Genomic DNA, 23159 nt, shown 5'->3' with positions numbered 1-23159 from the left:
GGGGGCTCAGCAGAGCTGGCAGGGCTGCAGGGATGGCCAGGGCTGGGCTTGCCCTGGGAAGGGAGAGAGGGGTTTTGTGTTTGTTGGGAGTGGGAGAAGAGGGGGAAAAAGCCTCTCCCTTCCCTCAGACCTCTCCTTGGCTGCCTCTGTGGCTTGGGAAGGGGGCAGCAGAATTGAAGGATGCTCTATGGGATGTTGGGGTACCCATATGGCCCAGCCGCTGGCCCAGTGACAACGCAGCCCCCCTAAGGTTTGCATGGGGCTTGGCTGGTGGGTCCCACAGCCCTGCTAAGAGCAGGCTGCCGAGCTCTGGGGTCGCCATTCGGCCCCCCACAGCCCTGCCGTTATGGCCTGCGCAGCCGGCTGCCCTCTGATGACACCCTGCCCGGTGTGGGATGCCAGCAGAGCTGCGCACTCACCTCCGGCCATATTTCCTACCTTTGCCACTCCCTGGCCGGGATCCTCCTCCGGCAGGTTATCCTGGGCTGAGTCAGAGATGGGCAATAAGGAGAGGGAGGCTCTCCTCTTCCGCTGGCTTTGGGAGAGGCTTATCTGCAGCTGCTGGAGCGCGGAACTGAGGGCTGAGCTCCTGTCCCGGTCCTGGACCTTGGGAGCAACGGTCCCACCCTGGGTGGTTGGGTTGTGATGGTGTCAGCGGGATGGGCTGTGTGCTGGCAGGGGTTTGCACAACCCCACGTTACCCCAGGGGTGCTTGTGCCTGGGGGGGGCGGGGGGGGCGTGGAGAAGACGGGGAGGGGGTGTAACTGAGGGGCTGCTGAGCAGACACAGAGGGCAGAGCTGTCTCTGTCAGCTACCTGCAGCCATCTCCTCCCCACTGCCGGGGATGCAAAGGTCACACCGGTGTGGGGTTTTTGGCTGGCTCCCTGCTGCTTTGCTGCTCCCATCCGTGGCACGGCAGTGTGCAGAGCTCTCCATCCTCCCTGCCTGTGCCCCCTCGTCCCTCCGGAGCCTCTCAAACTGACCGCGTGATGGCTGCCCCTGCGTTTATTAACGCATATAAATGCCAGAAGGACGTGCTTCTCCTTGCTGTGCCTGCTTGCTCCCCCCAACTCCTCCTGCCCGTGGCTCTCCTGGGGTTTGTCAGGCAGGCAGGTGGCAGGGACGGCAGGCAGCATGCCAGGGCTTGGCTCTCTCAGCGCCTTTAAAAGGTGCTTTTGAGATCCTCCTCTGTGTAGGGGCTTGGGCTGTGCTTGCTGCAAACTGGGTTTTTGCATCCGCTCCCAGTGCCGTGGTGGAGCGGGGCGGGAGCAGCAGGCCAGGTGCCTCCTCTTGAGGTTTGTTAGCGGCCATCCCAGGCTAACGCTTTGGTGCTGCTGGTGGTCTTAAAAGCAGGTCAGGGCCAGCTACGCCCCGCCGAGGCGTTTGTATGCGGTAGGTGTGCTGGAGCTCATCGCCAGGCTGCTGCCTGCGGGGATGTGCCGGTCTGGTCCAGGCAGCGGCTGCAGGCACGCTCAGGTGGCTGCTGCTCTTCCTGGGGGGGCTTGGGTGGGGGCGAGGGCAGGGTGATGCCCCTCGGAGGGGGCTGCTGGCCGGTGGGGCTGGCGGTTGAGGCTGGGATGGTGAGACAAAGTGCGTGGCAGCTCCTTGGTTGGGACATGCTGTGCGCAGCGGTGTGCGGCCAGGCGGGGTTATCCTTAGCATCCCGTAGGATCCCTTGGTCCGTGCACCGGGGACGTGTCTCCATCCGGGCAGGAGGTGGTGGGGGATGTTTTGTTAGGCTGCCCGCTAGAAAAGCGTGAAGCAGCAGAGTCTCTGCTGGGTGGGGTGGAACAGGCTTGATACTGTGCAGGAAAGCTTCCTAACCCTGCTGCTCTTGTCTTTCTCCCTCTAGGGCTGACCGGACTGGCTGTGCCCATGATGCCCTGAATGCTGAGCGCACTGGAAGCAGAGGAGACTGTGTCCCGTTAGCTCCTCCTCTCTCCCTCATCCCTTTAGTTTGGGTTTGTTTCTATTTATTTTGTGGCTGGGTTTGGGCATGGCCTTGGCTGGATGTGAGGCTGCTGCAATGTGGCTCCTTTGGCTCAAGCACCACTTGTCCATCAACGTTTGGACCTTGCTGCTCTTGGGGAGCACCTGGCTACCGCTGGCGGAAGGCAGCCCCAAGTCTCCCTTTAGGACTTTCCCGGTTACAGACTGGAGCTTGACGCACTTGGTGGTCCACAACAAAACCGGGGAGGTCTACGTGGGGGCTGTCAATCGGATCTACAAGCTCTCCAATAACCTCACGCTCCTGCGGACCCACGTGACGGGGCCCGTGGAGGACAATGAGAAGTGTTACCCTCCGCCCAGCGTTCAGTCCTGCCCACACGGGCTGGTCACCACCAACAACGTGAACAAACTGCTGCTGGTGGACTACTCGGGGAACCGGCTGATTGCCTGCGGCAGTGCCTCCCAGGGTATTTGCCAGTTCCTGCGGCTGGACGACCTCTTCAAGTTGGGCGAGCCCCACCACCGCAAGGAGCACTACCTCTCCAGCGTCAACGAGTCGGGCACCATGTCTGGGGTCATCATCGAGGTGCTGAATGGGCAGAACAAGCTCTTCATTGGGACGCCCATTGACGGGAAGTCAGAGTACTTCCCCACCCTCTCCAGCCGCAAGCTGATGGCCAACGAGGAGAACGCGGAGATGTTTGGCTTTGTCTACCAGGACGAGTTTGTCTCCTCCCAGCTCAAGATCCCCTCGGATACGCTCTCCAAGTTCCCCACCTTTGACATCTACTACATCTACAGCTTCAGCAGCGAGCAGTTTGTTTACTACCTGACCCTGCAGCTGGACACCCAGCTCACCTCGCCCGACTCCACCGGGGAGCAGTTTTTCACCTCCAAGATCGTCCGCCTCTGCGTGGACGACCCCAAGTTCTACTCCTACGTGGAGTTCCCCATCGGCTGCGTGCAGGACGGCATCGAGTACCGCCTGATCCAGGACGCCTACCTGACCAAGCCTGGCAAGGCTTTGGCCAAGTACCTGGGCATCTCGGAGCGGGAGGATATCCTCTTCACCATCTTCTCCCAGGGCCAGAAAAACAGGGTTAAGCCTCCCAAGGAGTCTGTGCTCTGCCTTTTCACGTTGAAGAAGATCAAGGATAAGATCAAGGAGCGTATCCAGTCGTGCTACAGAGGGGAAGGGAAACTCTCGCTGCCCTGGCTCTTGAATAAGGAGCTGGGCTGCATCAACTCGGTAAGTTCCCGCTTGTCTCTACCCAAGCCAGGCTGTTTCTGGCTCCTGGCGGTGCTCTCTGGCCGGACCCTTCCAAGTGACTTGACCTGAGCCATCTTTTCCCAGTGGGAGGACTGGCACTGTTAGGGCCGGGTGCTTGGCTTGCTCAGTAGCATCCTTGCAGAGATCATGGCTTCATCGTGGGGCAGCCGTCTGGGTTTGGGTTGCATTGGTGCCCGCAGAGAGCCCCAAGCGAGGGGCCCCGTGCTGGTGCAGGTGCCTGCTTCTGGTGCCCCTGCCCTGTGGATTTGGGGAGTGTCGGTGAGTTGGGCTGGGAGGGCAGGATGCTCAGTACTCGGGGCATCCGCTGCCGCTCTGCTGGGAAATCCCTTGCAGATGGCACGTGTTAATTTTTGAGCATTGTGTCACCTGGGGCTTGGCGGTGGCTGAGCAGAAGGAGTTGGGGGCAGTAGGATGTGGGGGACGGGGAGCGCAGACCTAATGGAGGGAGGCGTGGAGGTTGGCGGTCCTGGTAGAAGTTGGTCAGATGCTCAGTGTGAAGGGACCATGTCCTCTCCATGGGGTGCTGGAGAAGAGGACAGAGGGCACAAGGCATCGTCAACGAGGTGGATTTTGAGCGTGGCCAGTGCAAACTGTTGTCCAGAGGTGCAGGAGGCGGGTGGTGGCATCCCAGAGCAGTGATTCCCAACCAAGGGAGCGCTCCCCTCTGTCCCCAGAGATGTGTCCTCCTGCCTGGTCCTTGCCTGGGTGCGTCTGGCCCCTGCTTGTGGCTCAGCTGCTCTGTGCGGGGCCTATGAGCGGTGGGGAGCAGGGGACCTTCCCACTTGGCCTTCTGGGTTTGTTTTCCAGCTGAACTATTACTATTGCTGGATTTTTTTTCCAGGCAGCGTTATAAACCACGAGCGGTCACAGGGAGGCTACGGCTCTGGGTGGTGGGGATGTCTTACGCTGGACGTCACCAAGCTAGGCTGGGTAGTCCCCAGGCAGGGTCAGATATCTGGCAGACAGGGGTTTTGGGGTGCTGGTGTGTGTGTTTAGGAGGGTCTGGTGGAGGTCCCGACACCCCTGCTGTCACCCACCTACTCCCAGCCCCACTTGCTGGGGCTCAGCACCCATCACCAAGCCTCCAGCCCTGCCTGAGCAGGGTTTTGGGTGCCTGGTGATGCAGACAGGTGGGTAGGGGGGTCCCTGCGGAGCAGCCCTGCCTTCCCTCCCACCCTGCTCCCTGCAGCTCTGGAGGAGACAGCTAACAGCTGCCTGACAAAGTAAAGGGTTTGCTGTCAAGAGCGCTGGGCTCGCAAATCGGATTTTGGCTTTGAACTAATTCAATTTTGCTGGAAAATGATGAAATCGTTACACTGCTGCCTGTTGGGTCGCGCAGCTGCTGACTCCGGCGAAGGAGATGCTCGCCGCTTCCTCCCACGCTCCCGGCTTGCGTCTCCCGGTACCCCATGGAGTGCCGTGCCCCTTGGGTTTGGGGAGGGGGCTCTGCCCCCCTGCACTTTGGGGGTGGTTTCCTGGTAGGAGGGTCCTGGGATTGCTACCTGGTGGCCAGCCCGTGCGAGTAGGTGGATCTCAAGGTACTCTGAGTCCTGCAGATGTGACTCTTGCACGGTGGAAGGATGTGTGCCGCGATGGGGTGGCTCCTGCTTTTGAACGGGTTAGGGGCTGCTGCCCACCCCCAGGGGAGCCAGGTGGTATTTTCTGTCCCCATCCTGCTCCAGCTGCCAAGCAGAGCTGGGAAGGGCATGACTGGATCGTGAGTCAAGCCCTCAGCCCCTTGCTGTGCTGAGTGCAAGCCAAACCAGCCCCTGTGGAGCACGTAACCTCTTTCTGGCAGGAATTTCTGTGCCCCTAATAAAATGCAGCCACCTCTGGGGTGGGTTGTGGCAGTGATGGATCTCTCAGTGGTGAGGGCTGGCCAGAAAATAAAGGGTATGTTGGGTTTATTTTTAAGGAGGCAGAATGTAATTGCTCAAGTCAGTAGTTGCTTGGGATTTACACCCCATCTGTATGGAAAATGTCCCAGGAGCTCTCTGGCTCTGCTCCTTTGTGGTGGCAAGGGGCTGAGGCTGGTCCATGCTGGAGAAGGCTTTGCTGGCACCCCAGTCCCAGACTTTGAGCCATGCAGGGATAAGGGATGCTCATCCCCCAGTGCTGCAGGGTAGCTCCGATTCTCTTGAGCCGGTGCTGGAACCAGGAGAAGAGGCCACCAGGCTCGGCAGCCAGCTCAGGAGATATTAGTGGTTCCTCCCCGGCGACGGCGAGTGGACTGAATTCCTGTCTCCTGTATCTCTCTCTCCCCTTCTGGGATCCAGTGATCCAGCAGTGGGAAGGGGAGCGGAGCTGGCTCGGAAGCGAGACCCCTCCTGCTGGGGCACTCAGACCTGAGCATGGACACAGCAAAGGCACCTTGCAGGACCGTCCGGTCCATTCCCCTGCTCCAGCCCCACTGCCTAAATCTCTCCTGAGCCCATCCAGAGTTTTTGCTGCTTGTGGTGTTTCACTGAAGAGGGTTTCAGTGTTGTGTAGCCCGGCTGTTGCCCCTGTCCAGTGCAGGGACTGGAGGTCTGCATGCCCATGGCCAGATGTGCCCGTCCCCAAAATGGGCAGATGAGGGTTTGATGTGGCAGGGCTGGAAAAGGGCAGCAAGTGGGCCAAAGTGGGCCAGGATAAGCCAAATCCTTCCCGGGGGCAGCCAGAGAAATGCAGGTGTTAACGAACTGTACCACACTGGGATTATTCTTGGGCAGCGGTTAACATGCAAAAAGCATGGCATCCCAGCCTGGCACTTGGTACCTGCCTCCTGCAGCCTCCTCCCTGGCTCTTTGCATCCCCCCTCATCCACTACTGAAGCCCTTGGTGGGGCGCAGGGGGATGGGGTGAGCCTGTAACGATGTTAACTGGTGAATTACTGGCTAATTAATAATGCTGAGCGGTGCGAGCCTCACCTCTGCTGTCTACTCCCTCATTGCTTTGGTAAGTGGGCTTGAAGGGAGGCAATGAGACAAGGCATGTCAAGGAGATGCCAGCTCCTGCTTGGTCAGTGCTGTGGGCCCACTTTTCCCCCTCCTGCGGGCTGCTTCTCCTGGGAAATCCGAGTTTCCTGACCCTATTTTGGGGAGGCGGGTTAGTGCCAGGAGAGAGGAGAAGGCTGCCACGCTGAGGAGGTGGGGGCCTGGGGTGTCTGAGGGCCAGGGGCAACCAAGAGGGGTGCCAAAGGAAAGCACTGAAATAAAAGAAAAAAAAAATTAAAAAACCCCACAAAACCCCCCACCCCCCAACCAAACAGCCCTCCCCCTGCAATGGGCTGAGGCCATGGTCCCTGCAAACACCCGTGCAAATGGGAGAGCGGGCAGAGCTTGATGCCTCCTGCAGATCCCAGCATCTGCAAGCTGAAACGCTGCAAGGTCACCAGCCCTCGCATGCTGTGGTGCGTGTCGGTCCCTGCCGGCACCGGCCAGGGGACAGCTGTCCTTCTGTCCTTCTGTCCTTCCGTCCCTTCATCCCTCCGCCTCGCCTCTCCCCACAGCCCGCATCCGCCAGGGATGTCGGTTGGTGCCGTAACCCCCGTACCCTTGGCCCAACCTCGCCGTGCTGCCTGCCTGCGCTTTCCTAAACGAGGCAGTTTGCTGTTAATGAGCTAATTGTCGGCGTAATTATTTATCGAGGTGGTGTCGGCATCGTGGCGGCGGCAGCGGGCGCTCCTCGCGGTCCCAGAGCGCAGCTGTATTTGTCGTTTCCCAGAGAGTTTGTTGAGACAAAGCAGAGAGGAGTAAACACCGTAAACATCTCTCCTCTTGCATATTCAGCAGCCGAGGGGTTGGAGAAGCTGCAGACTGAGTGCGGAGAGAGCACAAACTGCACCCAGGGGCTGCCGGGGCTTAAATACCTTCATGGCATTGCCCTTAACTCCTCTGCTACTGCTGGCGGCTGAGTGGAAGGTGCTGGGGTGCTTTACTGGGGCAGAAGGGCTGTTGGGGCCAGAGAGCGGTTTTTTTCTACACAAAGCGCCTGAAGGTTCCCAGATATCCAGATGTGAGCTGGGTATCGACTGGAGCATCACTCTCGTCTTGCTCCATGGTTGGGAAAATAATTTTCTCGGATCTGCTGTTTTAAAATGTCTAGCCTGGTGATGCAGAGGAGGATGCTTAGTGCGTGTGCTGGCTGATGGATAGGAGAGGGCACTTGCAAGGGTGGGATTCAGAGGATGGGTGGAGGAGGTCCTAATTCCCCTTTCCCCCTTTTCCTGTGCTTGCAGAGGCATGTGGTGCCCCCCGTTCCTGTTTTGGGGATCCCCACATCTCTCACGCCTGGCTGTAGGAGTTCCCCCAGTTTAGGGAAGGATGTGCAAAGGTCAGGCGGGGAAGGGAGTCAGTCTTTGGCTGTATACTAACTCAGGCACCCAGCAAAAACAGAAGTTAAAGTAACTGAGGAAGCAGCCCAGCATCCCCAGATTGCCCGGGGAGGCCAAACGTGACTGTCTGGCATCATTCCCAGTCCTCCCACACTGGAAGGCTGGCACGGCCCTGAGTCCCCACTGCAGCCGGGAGTGGGGCCGCTGGCCTCGGGGCTGGCGTGGCGGCACAGCGAGGAGGGCGAGCAGCCTCGCCGCGGCTGCGGGACCCTGATGCCGTTGTGGCTGCGAGTGCCTTGCACGGGGGCATGGAAAAGTGCCGTGTTTTCCCTCCTCCCCGTGGGTGACTGCGGGTTGCTGGTGGGGAGCTGGTCTGGGCTGACCCTTGCTTCCTAGGCAGTGGCGAGTGGGAATCACGGAGCTATATACTGCCCTTGTGTACGTGGAGCTCGGGAGCTCGGCGTTTTCCCATATGCTCTGTGCACATGCTGTATGGATTTAAAACCCCTTGGGGACTGGCATGCATTTGGAGGCCGCCGCTTGCCAAAAAAAACCTCTCTCCCCTTTAAATTCAAAGTTACATAAGGAACCTTGTGAAGCAGAAAAATCCCGTGGCCGGAGCAGGCTGTCTCCCCGTTGGCCATACCTACCTTGCCACCCTAACCTCCTGCACCCAGGCTCGCTGCCACCCTTGGGGATTTGGCCGGAGCCCTTCGCTGCCTGGGACAGGCCGGGGGCTGCTGGGGATGGATTTTGCTGGTGCTGTGCTACCACGTGAAGCCATTGCCTAGCATGGGACCTCCGGGAGACCCATGTGCCCCCCAGGCCAGATGGATACCCGTGGCCAGGGTCTGTTCTGCTCAGCAGCAGGTCAGGGTGATGTGGCAAGGATGCTCGATGGAGGGGGCGAGCGCTGCGGGGCTGGTCGTGGTCCCGCTCCCCCGCCTGCATCCCGGCTTTCAGAGGGGGCATCCCTCCGGCTTTGCCTTGCCCATCGGCGTGACCGTCCTCGCCGCAGGTCCCTGCCGGTGCAGCTCTGCCTCTGCCTCTGCCCAGGCAGAGCTTGCAAAAGCTTCTCCCAGACCCGTGGGCGAGCACTGAACAGAGGAGGCAGCTGGCTGAGCCAGGCGCCTCGTCTGGGGCAAGGCAGCATGAAAAAAATGCGGGGATTTCCCGAAGACTTTCCTGCGGGAGGAGGAACAGGGCTGGCAGGTGGGTAGCGTGTTTGCTGGAGGCTCTGCTATGTGAAGTGAGGCTCTGTCAGGAGCCCTGACCCGTTTGTCTTGGCATGGCCTTGGCTGGGAAGTGTTTTGTCTCTGGGGGAAGACTGGGGTGCAGGATTCAGCCCCTCCTGCCTTCCTGCCAAGCCGTTTTCTTTTTGAAGCTAGTGCCGGGGTGAGGAGGAGAGGGGGGTGTGTGTGTGCTGGGGAGCTCGTGCCAGCATCCCACATGTCTGCGATGGTAGCGGCAGGGATGGAGGGAGCAGGGATGCTGCGCTGGCTCCTGCTGGGTTTCTGAGTGCTGCTCTGTATGATACAGAGGACTGAGAGCCTTGGTTTTGGTCTGCAAAGCTTGTTCAGATGCAGAGAGGGGCTGCATGCCTTGGATGTGTCCCAAGTGCCTTACATCAGCGCGTAGGGAATTTTAGGGAAGTGTTGGCTCATCCTTTCCCTTGGCTGGTGAGGTGGAATGGCTGAGACAGGAGGGGCAAGGGATGGGGCTGCCAAAGGTGCTATAGCTGATGGGGTGGAGGTGGGAGATGGCTGATGGCCATCTGGGAGGTCCGGCATGTCAAGGCGTTGGCAAAAAGCTCATCTCTCCTCTGTTTTCTTCTGACAGCCACTGCAGATCGACGACAATTTCTGTGGTCAGGATTTTAACCAGCCGCTGGGTGGGACCGTCACCATTGAGGGGACCCCGCTCTTTGTGGATAAGGAGGATGGGATGACCTCGGTGGCTGCCTACGACTACAGAGGACAAACCGTCGTCTTTGCAGGCACGCGGAGCGGGAAGATCAAAAAGGTAGGAAAGCCCTCACGGATGCTGATGGGGAGGGATGGCCGCTCACCTCACTGGCCCTTTGGGGGTACCGGTAGGGCTGTGCCTCCACCGTAGCATGACTTGATATATTGGGGGTAACATGCAAAGGGCTAGTGAGGGGCAATTTCCCCTTGCTCCTCTCTGCCCACAAAATTTACAAAACCTCTGTCTTTTGGAAGGGTTATAACCTAGGGAAGTTGAGTCCCGGCCGCTGGTGGATGAGAGCCCATCTCGTTGTGTCTCAGGGCGGTTGGGTTTGCCCTGTAGCTGCCACAGGGTGGGCTCTGTCTGTCCGGGTCTGTATGGCTTTGCCATTGACCTGGGCAGAGTGGGCGGAGGTGGGTGCTGATGGCTCCAGCCCGGCGCCGGGGAGACTTTTCTCCCCGTACCCCGCCACGGCACAAAAGGCTGCTTGTTGGTGGAAGTTTGCAAATAGCTCCGTGTGTGCCTTTCTCTGCCTGCATCTCCACAGGGCACGGATTTCCTGTTATCATAACATCGTGCCTATAATTACAGCTCTACATACCCTGTATAAACACAGCTTGCATTAACTGCATCCTCAGCCAGGGAAAGGCAGTGTGGTCTTGGTATGGGCCCTGCCAGGGGCAGGAGGACCAGGGCTTGCCTGGGGGGTCCAGCCCGTTGCTCTGTGGCTTGCGAGGTGCTCCAGCACCCTGTGCTTTTGCCGCTGCTTCTGGTCTGTGCTGGTCGGGGTGCCCTGGAGGAGGCAGGAGCAGAGTGCCATTGCAGGCAACAGTCCCCACATGTCCTGCTCGCCCTGCCCATGTTCCCCCTGGACCCCTGACCTGCCTGTGGCCCTGCCTATTAGCAGCATGTTTAGGGGCAGGGGGGACGTGGGCAGCATGTGTTGGGGTGGGGGGCAGGATGGCGGTGGTCCTCTCCAGCCCCACATCCTCTGCCTGGCTTTCTGCGGTCCTCGGTGGGGGCATGGCGGCGCCAGGGCTGCGGGGAGCTGACGGAGGCAGCTCGTCCTCCCTTCCGGATCGATGAGGGATCCGGAGGGACTGGTGTCGCGTTGCTGGCGGCTCCTCCTGCTGCTGGGCTCCAGATGGGAGTTTTTAAATGGGTATGGGTAGGAAGGAAGGTGTGGGAGGAGGGTTCGCAAAGCCACAGGGACAGTGTTACACCTCTAGTTCCTTATTTATCGAGAGGGGCTGACAGTTGCTTTTTACACAGCAGATTTGTTTTTTCTTCTCTCTCCTTTTTCAGTTTTTCTCTGGTCTTTGCACCTTCAGAGCCACTTGGAAGTGGTGACCTAGGGTGGGTGCCTGGCTGGGGTGCAGGCTGCATCCTACAAAGTCGTGGCTGAGGCCAGGACTTGGAACCCAGGTGTGGATTGAGCATCCTCCTCTCCTGCAGGGCTTTCTCCATCTCTTTTTTTGCTGGTTTCTAAACTCGGTGCCTCAAAGAGCTGGTCTGGCTCTCTGGCCCTGCAGGGCACAAGGACACGGAGCAGGAGCTCCATGGGGAACGAAGAGGTGGGTCTCAGTCCTGTCCCAGCACTGGGACGCCGGGCAGGTTTTGTAGGCTTGTCCTGCTTGAAGCCCCCAAAACCCCTGGGGTCACAGAGCTCCCCAATGGCAGTGTGGGAGCACTTTGCAGTCTCCGAGCCCTGTGCTGCCAGGTCCCCCCTGCTCATCCCCTGCTGTGACCTTGGGGTGGGCAGCCCAGCCTTTCTGCCGCAGCCCCTGCCCGGCCAGCCTGGCAAAACGCTGCCTCAGCAGCTACCTGATCCTGCTGCCTGGCTGCCGGCAGGGCTGGAGGGAGGGGAGAGCTCCCCCCTGGCTGGGGACTGCGAGAGGGGGGCTGCCGACCTGTCCCCGAGCGGTGCTGACATGTCCCCAGCCAGGGGATGGGATGCCTGGCAGGGGTACGGCCGAGCGTGGCCCAAGGTGGCTCCCCCAGGCAGAGGGTGTAGGAGGGGTGCATCCCTCGGCAGCGGTTGCCATCCATTTGCTTTTAAGGCGCCGGCGTTTCTCACCATCCCCTTGGCAAGCACCTGCGTTAGGCTTGGCACAGCCTGGTGGCTTCTCTGCCCTCCTGCTGGTCCCCCCTGCCCTTGCCAGCACCCCCTGGCATCTCCTTTGGGGAGAGAGGGCTGCACCGACAGCTGGGTGCTCCCCTCCTCATCCCCAGGAGCCCTGTAATGGATGCTGCTCTGCTGAAGGAGCACCAATCTCACCATCTGGGCCAGGGTAAGGTCAGGGCAGAGTGACTGCTGCGTCTGGATTTTCCTTGGATGGCAGCTCCCGTGCCCAGCATTTGTCCAGGCTGGTGCGTGCAGACAGAGCCTTCCTTTGTCCCCCCAAAAAAAGCCACGCGAGCCTCTGGCTGCCCTGCAGCCTCTCCCCAGCCCTGTTGCCAACAGTTGCCGCCGCGAGGCTGGGGTGCTGGGCAGCACCTGCTGCCGCCACAGCTGCAGGGAGACCCTAATTTCGGGGGGGCGGCGGTGGAAGGATATTGCAAGCAATGTCAGATTCGCAAAACCGGCTGCGGGCTGGGATGGGGAGGCACCGGAGGGGATGGAGATACAAGACCCCTGGGATGCTGAGCGGGTCACAGCAGCGAAGCCCATGGCAGCCCCCTCTCAGCTTGCTCCTGCAGGGTTACCAGGCAGGCGGTTATCTTTGGCTGAACCCGAATTACGTGGAGAGGCCAGACTTGGAAGGCCCTCGGCCCCGCGTGCTCGCTGACCTCCGTGCCAGCAGTCATGGGATTGGGGAGCTTGGGGAATTCCTGCCGCTTCCCCGGGTGAGCAATGCAGGGATGACTGCTCATGCTGCCGGGGCTGGCGGTGAGCCGCTTCCTGCGTGGTCCTGAGCCGGTGCGCTGGGGACCCGGCCTTGCACTCTGCAGTCTGAGGGTGCTGTGGATGGGGAAGTGACAGGGGGATGTGACCCATGAGCGTGCTGGAGCAGGGAGGTCCAGGGGATATTTGCACAAGGAAGTGAGGCTTGTTTTCTAATGCTTGGGTTTTTCTTGGAAACCACCTGCCCTCGCTTGACAATCTTTTTATTGTGCGGTTGTCATTTTCCCAGGTTGTCTGTCTTTTTTTTTTTTTTTGGGTGGACGGAAAGCCGCGTGTGTAATTGCGACGGGAGTGCTCAGTCACATGCTGGAAAGGCACGTGGGACACTGCACCCGTAGTCAACCTGCGTGTGCCAGGGACTTGATCTTGGTTGTGCTTGAAGTGTGTTGTGTGGAGTAGAGGGAAGAAGGACGATGCTGGAGGGGGTGTGCTGGTGGTGCATCCCCATCCCAGTAACTACACTCTGCTGGGCTGGCTGCTCGAAGCCAGGGCAGTGGGGCATCCTGGGAGGTGCCGTGCAGAGACCGGGCTGCCCTCGTTAGCTTGCCATCTGCTCCTCGTTATGCAAACAAGGCACCGCCTTAGGGCTCCCCTGAGCTCTGGAGTGGCCCTTGTGGGTTGACCCAGTTTTGGGTGCCGCCTGGTTATTTTTGGGGGGGGGTGTGTGTGTGTGAACTGAGCTCTTGCCTCAAAGCAGCTGATGGCTCCTTGCCCTCTGCTGTCCCCCAGCTGCTCCAGAGCAAGGAGGCTGCGAGCTGTCCCTGCTGCCACAGCCCCGCAGGAGATATCCAGCACTACCTGGGATCCAGGCGCTGGCGATCCCGAAAGCGGGCATGGTCGTGGGACCGTGCAGCCAGCGCATCCCAGCCAGGATAGCATCAGACTACACATCCCTTACAGCCAGCTGAGCTCTCATTTTTTTGAGGATCGCCCAGTCACCACCGCAATCCCTGCAGCTCCCTGCCCTGTCCTGAAACCAGCTGGCCTCAGGCGTGAACGCATCGGGACATGTTTCCGTCGGGAATCTGCTCCCCCCCGGGGCTCGCGCTTGCTGCAGCTTGTTTATTCTCTCCCGTGGAAAGCTGAACTGGCCCCACATCTGGCTTCTTTGGCTTCTCCACTCTAATAATAATAATAAATAAACTCTTCATGCTAAGTGGGTCATCCCCATCCCTACACAATGGGACGTGCTGCTCCTCTCCTATCCTGGGGGGGGTTGAGGGGGTCCCCTGCAGCCCCCTGTCCTGCTGAGAGCAGGGAGATGGGGGTGCTTCGGGGAACCAGATTTGGCAGCCCATGGAGACACCTCCTTTGAGTAGGGTTCTCTTAAAGCTTTGGAGAAGGATGCTTCAGTGCGTTCACAACCCTTGGTGTGTCTCGGCAGTATGACCCAAAAATAGGTGCTGTGGGGAGGGGGAGCTGCTGACTGGGAGCTTTTCGGGAATTTCCCTGTTGCCTGCTGCCTCTGTTCCCATCATGAGAGCCCCCATGTGTTGGCCTCTTGGGTATGATGCGTGACCTGATCGTGGGTCCACGTGAGCTGGAAGGAGAAGCCGTCAGGCTCCCTGCCCACTCTGCCGGTCCCCGTCCCCGTGGGTCCCTCCGCTTAGTGCTCAGGGTAAGCGGCTCCGGCTAAAAAGGGGCCCTTTGTGTCTCGGCGCGTGAAATCCGGCTCCTGGAGCGCGCGGGAGGGCTCGGCCCTCCCTCGTGACCCTGCTGCCGGCTTCCCTACTTACTGCCCGCGTCTCGGTGGGCTTTTTTGGGGAGGGGGTAGATTTGGGGCATGAAGCCTGCCCTGGCGGTGTCAGCCAGTGACCCTTGAGGACTCCCCGAGCATCGACCCCGGCGCAGCCCCTGGAAATCCTCTCCTGCCCATGTGGTTGCCTTTCTCCAGCTGGCCGCCCGGCACAAGGGCCTTTTGTTCCTCCTGCCTCTTCTCTGTGCCCTCTCCCGCTCCGTCCCTATCCCATCCCATCCCCTGGGGACCCCTCGCCCCCTCCCCACACGCACACAGCCCCCGCGGGCGCCTGCGCCCAGCCCCGGGAGGGAGATCTGCTCCTTGGAGCATGCGTCCGCGCCTCTCCCCAATCAATGGCAATAATTTTATTGGCATGACAAGGTAGCTGACGGTTGCCAAAGTGAATCCATCAAATACCTCTCGGCGGCTCCCTGCCCCCTCGAGAGCTCTCGCTGGAGTCGTTAAGCTGTTTTAATCAAGGTGGAGGCTGGAGAGCTGGTGTGTTAAGTGGATGGAGTGGTGGGGAGGGGGCGGCGGAGCCTTCCCCGTCCCCCCCGTTCGTGGCGGGGAGCGCTCGGCATCGCCCCGTTCCTGCTCGGCAGGAAGGGGCCCCGCTCGCCGGCGTCAGGCTTTGTTGAGCCGCTCGGCTCCGAACAGGATGTCTCATTGTTGGAGGAAACAATTAGAAATTCATCGTGAACCGTTGGCCTCGGGGACTGGCCGGGGCGGTGGGGCCGGGGCTGCAGGCAGCTGCCAGCTCCGTCCTCGGGTGACTCCTGGAGGGGGATGCCGCCGGGGTTTGTGCTCCCGCCTCGTGCGGGATGGATGGGGATGAACGTTTCCACGCTCCTGCCTCTCCGAGGGATGCTCCAGCGTGCTCACGCAGCCTTGGGGAAGGAGGCGAGGTGTCAGGGGGCTCCCTCGCCCCAAACCCCACTCCTTCCACCCCCTATGGCCCTAGGCTTTTTGACTCACGAGCCATAACCCTCTTTTTTTTTTTTTTTTTTTTTGTTCCCCCCCCCCCCTTGCATCTGCTCTGCTCTCTGCACAAAGCCGGCAGGTGAGCGAGGCCTGGGAGCCTGGCTCCCGGCCAGCCGGGGAGGCAGCGGCAGCCAGCCCTGCTCCAACCTTCCCCGCCAAAAGTGCTGACGGTGCACGTCTCCCCTCTCCCTGGCTCCGGCACCGGGCGCCCGCAGGCAGCACGCTGCCTAACACCCATCCATCAGCCCGTTCTGGCAGCCGCCGAGCCGCTGACGGGTAAGGCAGCGTTGCTGTCGGGCTTTGCCGGTGTCGGGGTAAGGTGACTGTTGGGGAGCGGCGTGTTGCAGAAGCCGGAGGAGGCTCAGGGATGGAGGTGGATCCCCAAGACCCCGTGTCTTCAAAAGGGCTGCTGGACGCGAACCTGGCTTCTGTAATCACCTTGAAAAAGGGGTTTGAGGGCAAAACGCCTCTCGGCAGCCCCCTGAGCCGGCTCGGTGCTGCTCCGCGGGGTGTGCTCAGGAGCTGGCGGGTCTGTGTCAGCCAAACGCAGCAGCGTCGCCTTCGCAGCCGGTCCCTGCAGACCATGCCATGCCCTGGCAGGGGCTGCCACCCTGGAAATAGGGTGGAAATAGGGCTGGGAAAGGAAAAAGCAAGAGCCTGCGGGTTTGTGCCTGCGTGCCGTCGCTCATCCTGCCCGTTGTTGCGGGGCTGTGTAAGGCAGTGGTGGCCCTGGCTCTGGGAGCACTGGGAGAGCCAGGAGGAAGAGCGATGCTTTGGGGTCGTTGGTGGGGATGCTGAGCCCCCGTAAACCTCTGGGCGAGAATCACTAGGGGCCTGTGTTAGGAAGAGGGGTGCGTGGACTTGCCCATTGCTGGGGCTGTGCAGCGCGGGCAGCGAGCGCTGGGTTTTCCCTCCTGGCTGGCAGGGTTGGTTTGGTTGGTGAAGCATGAAGCTGCGGAGCATTTTCTTCTGCGTCTCTCTGCCGCCAAGTGTGGGGCTGTGACCCCTATTCTGCTGGGAAGAGCGGGAGCACGACTCTTGCTTTGGACCTCGCCTCTTGCTGGGGACCTCTGCGGTGGCCCCGCAGAGACAGGGCAGGGTGAAAAGCCACCCCATTGAGATGGTAATGAGCTGGGAGGCCCCAGCTCTGTTGGGTCCCTCCTGTTGGAGCCATTGTGCCTATTCACTGGCACAAACACTGACTAATTTTGGCTTTTCAGGTGGGAGAATAGCCTCGGCCTCCCACCAAAGGCAGCTGAGGAGGAGGATGCTGGGAGCCCCGCAGCTCCTCAGGAAGGCAGTGGTTTAGGCTGTGGGTATGCCTGGGTGGGAAGGGGCAGCGCTGGTGTCCTGCCTCGCCTTTGTGCAGCCCCATTAACCCAGATTTAATGGTGCCTGAGGAATTTGACCTGAGCCCTTGGCCCGCCGGAGGAGGGAAGATGCCTGCTCAGCAGGGGCCAAGCTGGTTTTGATGTTGTCTGGGTCCCCGTGTGTCCCAGCACTGCCTCAGGTAGAGACGTGACTGCGGAGAAGGTCCCCGTGGGCTGACCTCCCCGCTTCTCCCCTCTGGACTGGGAGGAAAATCCGTCATAAATCAAGAGCGAGGTGGAAGTGTGGTGCGGCACTTGGGGATGCAGGATGTGGAGTCCAGCTGCCCCTTGGTGGCTGCTGGAGCCCATCACCCATCTCTGAGGCTTTGGTACATGTGGGGGTCATTCATCTCCACTGCAGGTCCAGGAGGGGATGGTGCTCAGCCTGGAAGAGCTGCTGTTTGGCCTCCATTATCTTCTGCCCTTGTTCGTTACGGGCTTTTCTGAAATGGAGCAGGAGAATGGATACTAATGGCAGGCTGGTACTAACAGGGAAGGCAGCAGGAAGGTGGCCCATGGGATTGGCATTGTGGGGTGAAACACGGAGGTGGAGGAGCCGGGGCAGGCGCTGGGTGGTGGTAAGGGTGCAGACCCCTGGGACTGCACCCCTGTTTGTCCTGAGGGCTGGCTTTGCTGGGTGATGGGGTGTGGGACAGGAGTTAAACCCCGTCCCGTCAAGTACCCAAGAAGCAGCCGGGGTGGGACCAGGGTGCTCAGCCTGCATCTTGCCTGGGTCATACTTAGCCTGCGTGATACAGGGCAAACAAACCTGGGGATCAGGGCTGTGCCAGTAATCCTGCCGTGCCTCGTGGATGAGCACATACCTGGGAGCTCTGCTCATCAGGGTGATGGAGCTGTGCCACTGGGTTTTAGATGTGTCGCCCGGCTGAGGAAAGGCGTCTCCCAGCCTTGGGGCCGTGCGTGCTAATCCTGGCTTAGGCCACCGCAATAAGGATAATGTTTGGTGTTTTACATGCTGGTGCTTCATGATGAAATGAGTTTGATGGGTTCTCGCTTTAATCCCTCAATTGGGCGCAGTTGTGTGGCTGAGGGTGAGTTGAAGGAGGCTGGTGGGCACAGCTGGTGCAGTTTAGCGGGACAGAGCATCTCAGGAGGGGCAAGAGGAGGATCAGAGCCCCGAGTCCATGGGATGCACCGCAGGTACCGCGTCCACTTTCTGTTCCCTTTCTACCCAGAATGGAAACATTTCCCATTCTTACTTTTTTCCTCCATTTTGCCTTTCTCTTTTGTCTCTCCTACCACCACCAGTGCTCAAAATAGCTCCAGGTGCTGCACACCAGCCCCACATTCTTTCTCTCCTGCCCTTTGGGGGGTCCTTGAGGTTCCTGTATCTCACTTTTGGCTGATTGGAGGAGTGGTGTTAAAGGGCTTTGCACTGAATAAACCTTCCTGAAACCTCCCCAGCTCCTTCCAAGCTGGGAAGTTTCCCCATAACCCCCTCTCTCCCTTTCCTTAGCCATTGCAACTGGGTCGAGACTGGAGGGGGCGAGCAGGGCTGCAGCGAGGTGCAGCAGGGGACATGACGGGCAGGGGGAGTGCCATTGTTTGGAGTTTGGCACTGGATTTTGGGGCCTCCGGGTGCTTTCCCTGGGTGGCCCATGCTGTACCAGAGTTGATCCTGGCACTTCCCCACTCTTTGTGCGCCCACGGGCCAGCCGCCGGCACGAAACCTCCCCATGGCAGTGAGCGCAATTGTCTACATGGGAAGCAATAGTGGGAAAGTTTTATTTAATGGATGCTTAGTTCTTTTAATGCCATTTAGCAGCTGGAGAGAAGGAAGAGAGCCAGCGCCGTGTGACAAGCTGGCTCTCTGCAGACCGATGACGGGCTGAGGTGGTGGGGAGCATCCCTGTGGTCTGGCAGAGAAAGGCAGGATAATGTGATAGCACTTTAATTTTGCCATGCTTTGTGCTCTTGAGGGCAGCATTGGTCGGTCGCTCTGTGCTGGGACAGATCTGGCATGGCCAGGGCGCTCGGTGCGGGGATGCAGGGGATGCAAGGAGGGGTCGTGCCGGTAGAGCCAGTACTGGGGGAAGCATCTCCCTCCTGCCGTAATCCCTGTATGGGCAAAGGAAACAACACCAGGCTGAGAAAAGCCCGCGTGGTTTTTATTAGCTACAACCCTAATGATGTATTTTGGGTTGCTCTCCTGCGTGGATAAAAATTACCAGACCTTGAACAAAGGGAAAAAAAAAGGTCTCTCTGACCTTGAAGCTGTTCGTTCACTCGTCTTCATTTCATTCCCCTCGGCTGGGGATGCGGGTCAGTTTTGGGTGCTATTTATAGTCCGTTTCTCTTGACGGTTTTCTTTACAAAGTGAAAGGTTGTCACCTTTGTTTCTGATACTGCAGAGAGGAGCTGCTCAAGGGAAAAGGAAGAATAAATGAGAAATTTTTCAGAGTGTTCCTGTATGCGGCAAAGCTTTGTAATCTGGAAAGATCAAAAAGCCCCAGACTGCCGTGCCGAGCTCCTCGTGCGGATGTAACCAGGGTCCATGCTGCCTGGAGGGGTACGGGATGATGCTCTGCCATGCTGGCTGGTGGCTGCCGGGACCGGTTGGAGCCTTTATCCACTCCAAAAAGCTTTCCCTTCCTGGGCAGCCTCGCTCGCCTCTCCATATCTGGCACGGGTGGCTTGGGTTGAAACAGCACGTTAGCTTAATTCTTCTCTTCTCCCTCCCCCGTGAAAGAAGCTGTGGCTGCGTTTCCCACCTTCACCGGAGCTGCCCACCTGGTGGAGTCCTGCTGCTGAAATGGCATCACCCGCCTGCGCCTGCATCCCCTCCTCTGGCCCCGTCCTAACTGACAGATTCGTTGAAACAACAAATGTTGCCATAATTTAATTTTCAGGCAAACAATAGTCCAGGGACAATGTTAAATTCATGAAACTGGCTTAATGCGATGACATTTAATGAAGCAATTTGTGTGCTAGCATGGCTGTGCGTGGCTCTGGGGTAGCGGGGATGCTGCTCCATCCTGCCGGGCGGTCCCTCCTTGGGAACAAACGGGGGAAACGATGCTCTGGGGGAGAGGGGTGTGTGTCCTGCTGCTCCCCAGGCTGTGTGTGCTCTTGGGGTGCAGCTTTCCCATCCTGCTCCCCGATGCTGCTGCAGTGCCGGCTGAGAGCCAGTGGGTCCAAGCTCTGTGGTTTGGCTGGGAGGGGAAGGGTTAATGAGAGTGTTTTGGGGCAGGAGGGGGCTTGCTTTCTACAGGATCTGCCTTCCCTGGTCCTTTCCTCCCTTTGCCTGGAGCCCTGGGAAGGTCCCTTTACCCTCCCAACCCCCGTGTGTGTGTGTCTGTGTGTCTGTCCATCCGTCTGTCGGTCGGTGTCCCTGGTGGGGCAGGGCCAGGGAATTGCCACCCAGGACTGGGTACCAGAAGGAGGGTTTGACAATAGATGGGTCCAGGCAAAGGGCTTCTGGCCATCCTGCTGATGATCTCCTGCTGCTCCTGGAGACCTCTTGTCCCTGCTGGTCCTGGGGATGCTGCTTGGCGAGGGCAGGCAGAGTGCTGAGCGGGGAGAGGAGCCTTGTCCTTGTGCTGGATCTGTGTCCTGGAGGGCTTCTCCTTGGGAGCGAGGAGAGCCGTGCAAACATGCTCTCTTCCTCCAGCCCTTGCTTTGGGGTGCAGATCCTAAACCTGAGGTGCTGTCGCACCCCATCTCCCATGCATGCAGCACCGGCTCTTCCCAACAGCGATTGCCTCCAGGGCCACCCTGGGTTGCAGTATCCACGGGACTGTAAACGGAGGCTGTTCCCTTTGTAGCAAGAGGTAGGAGTGGTGCTGCGCTGGGAGAACACAGGCTTGGCTTTGGGGGAGTAACGGTTTGCACAGCAGGTGAGACGCAGCAGTTTGGAGGGCGAGGAGCCTGGCTGCTTGCTTCAGAGGTGGATTGGATTTGTGCCACCCCACCAGCATCCCTCGGGCACCGTGGCATCGGTAACGCGTAGGCTTCTGCTGTGTCCCGGGAGAGGTTCCCCTGCCGTTTCTTTCCCCTCAGTGATTGACAGAGCCCCGTAGATCTTAATTATGTGCTGGCATCCGCAGAACAAACCTGGTGCTGCCATAGCTGGAGGCTTAATGCTGGCAATGCTGCTTGCTGGGCTGGGCAGCTGCTGAGGTAAGGGGCTTCCCTGCCTTTTTGGGGACAACTCGTCCTTGCCGCACGCGACAGGCCTCTGGAACTGCATGGGTGGGAGCTGGGGCAGTGGCGGGTGAAGGGATGATGTTAAATATACGTGTGGATGATTTTGCTCTGGCTGTTCTCTGGTGAAGCTGGGGGAGAAGGGATCTGGAGACACATGGATGCTGTCTCCTTCGGGGTGGGACTGGGGTCCCATTTCCCACCCCAAAAGAGATGGCATCCATGTGTCTCCAGCAGGGCTTTTCTCACCTGTAGAAGTCCTCCTCAGCCCTCTCGCATCCTGCCAATCCTCCCAGCAGCAACCCCTACCAAAACCTGAGCTCCACCAAACTCGTATCACTGGTGATGCTCTTCCCAACCAGGACTTAAAGCTAAGTTTTCACTGGAAGATGCATCAAAATCCTTCTGAGGGTGGATTTTGGGCTTAGCAGGGGTGCTCGTGGGAAAGCTTGAGGTCTGTAGAGCAGTTTGCAGTCCTGGGAGCTGTGAAGGCAGCAGGTCTGCTGGTCTCAGAGGCTGGGTCAGCCCCCGGCTGTTCCCTGGTTCCCCTGGCTTTTTGCTTTCTGTTGATGGTGGTCAAAAGTCAACCAGTAGCTGTTGAGCAAAATGCAACTGAAAAAATTCACAGAGGAAAAATATGATGCAGTTTTGATGTATGTGTGTGTGTGTGTATATATATATGTAATTATTTTTTTTTTAAAGCTTCCAAAAATAGGCCTGTGTCTTGGCCAGGGTGACTGCGTCTGTAATTAGCTATGGAAAGCAGGTGTCTTAGTGAGGCTGGTACATACACAACCATGCAGAAAGGCTCAGCATCCCTGGCGAGGAGGTTAGGATGCGGGACCTCGGGGGTGGTGGGCACGGCTGGAGGGCTGGGGGATGCAGGCAGTGGGCTCCCGTGGTGTGCTCTGTGCTGGCAGCTCTCTGGCAGAGAGAGGGGAGCGGCCTCTACCCCCCTGGATGGAGATGCTGGAGGGGGTTGGGCTCACCGCCACCACGCTTTGTTTCATGGGGGCGTGATGCATGTGATGGTTTTTGTAAGAAATGAGCAAAGTGCTTTGAAAAGACCCAAACACACAAAAACTCCACCTTGCCTGTGTGGGCCGTGCCAGCTGATTTCCACTCTGAGCAAGGGATGGGAACTTCCCAAATTGAATTCTCCGTTTATTTCCCCAGAGCTTCTCCGTGTTACTCTCCCTCTCTTTCTGGTATGTTTATGAGCCTCGAGGGATCTGGTTTTATGCTCAATGTTTAAAATTAAAGATGTGTTTCTCTTCTAGCAGGTGAGATAAACACCCCCGGTCTCAGCTGGGGGTTTCCTTCCTGCCTCTCCTTCCCCCCCGCATCTGCCGGTGGGAAAGTGTGAGCCCGCGGCTGGAGCAAATAACCTGGGAATGAGATGCCTGGGCTCTCCTCCCAGGGCGACGAGTCAGCTTTGATGCGGGATGTGTGAGCTTTGGCTTCTTCCTCCAGTGCCTTCGTGTTTTAAAAGAGGGCAAAAATTGCTACCTTTGGCATGGGCTTGGAGCAGCAGGGAATGGGGCGGCGGGGGGAGATAGGCTTGCTGGAGCTTCAAAGTGTGGTTCACCTCGGCGACTAAGGGCATGCCCGGTGATGATGCGGTAACGCCGCTCATCTGCAGGAGGGCTCGTTAAGTTGCGGTAACTTGGATGTACGGCAGCGTCAGCGTTTCTGGCCAGAGGCTGTGTGTGGGCTGGCACAGCTTGGGGTGGCATCTACCGCCTGTGGTCCCCGTGGGGTGTGCTGCTTGGGGTGCCTTGAGAGTGTCCCCCTGCGCCTTGTCCCCTCTTTAGCCACTGATCACAGAGGTGGAGAGCAACTGTGTCCCACTGGCTTAAGGGGAGGCGGAGGGGCTTGCTCTGTGCCCCTTCACGGAGTCCAGCATCACGGCTCGCCTTCCCCTCTGCAGCCTCATCCTTTCAGACCGCAGTCGGGGATATCTTTCCACCCGATGCCTGCTCACCCGGGCGGCTGAAACAAGACCTGGGCTTCGTTTTGGAAAGGGAAGCAATTAAAGAGCATGCAAACGGCTCTGGTCCTCCCCGACACCATATCCACCCAGGTGGCTGTCGGTGCCTCCCTCCTGGGATGGAAGCGTCTCCGCACACCGCTGCTTGGCTTCGTTTCCCCCCCTCCACGTCCTGCTGCAAGCCTTGGCTATAAACCCAGCCCAAATCCCCGAGAACATGATTTTTCGGCTGGGACGTGGCCCACCGTGCATTTCTGAGTCAGTGCTGGAGGTGGTACCACATACCTGCGGAGCCGGGGTATTTTTGCCAGCATCTAGTGAGCACCGAGTCTTGCCCTTGGTGTCCCTGCTGCGGGTGGCAGCTCTAGCCAGCCAAGGCTGTTGAGTCAAAACTGTTGTTTCCGACCCTCCTAACCTCCCTAATTCTGTTTATGCTCGTGAGCAGAGAGAAACAGAAAGAGTGAGTGAGCGGGTTTTTAATGGCTTGCAA

General features: G+C 59.0%; 1 protein-coding gene across 6 annotated transcripts in view; it reads left to right on the top strand.

The window, feature by feature from the left end:
- PLXNA1 (plexin A1) overlaps window positions 1-23159 on the top strand; it is a 121137-nt gene that overhangs the window by 13347 nt on the left and 84631 nt on the right. For 4 of the 6 annotated variants that reach the window (XM_075053145.1, XM_075053143.1, XM_075053144.1 and 1 more), the window contains exons 2-3: window positions 1853-3199; window positions 9396-9578. In XM_075053145.1, the coding sequence (XP_074909246.1) occupies window positions 1997-3199; window positions 9396-9578 (1386 nt within the window). In that variant the 5' untranslated portion in view covers window positions 1853-1996. Of the gene's footprint in view, window positions 1-1377; window positions 1393-1459; window positions 1477-1852; window positions 3200-9395; window positions 9579-23159 lie in introns of those variants that run through there. The other 2 variants (XM_075053148.1, XM_075053147.1) reach the window with 2 other exon arrangements.

This window comes from Buteo buteo, chromosome 21 (genome assembly GCF_964188355.1).
Source record: "Buteo buteo chromosome 21, bButBut1.hap1.1, whole genome shotgun sequence".
Classification (NCBI taxonomy): Eukaryota; Metazoa; Chordata; class Aves; order Accipitriformes; family Accipitridae; genus Buteo; species Buteo buteo.
This window is presented reverse-complemented; position numbering and strand designations above follow the sequence as displayed.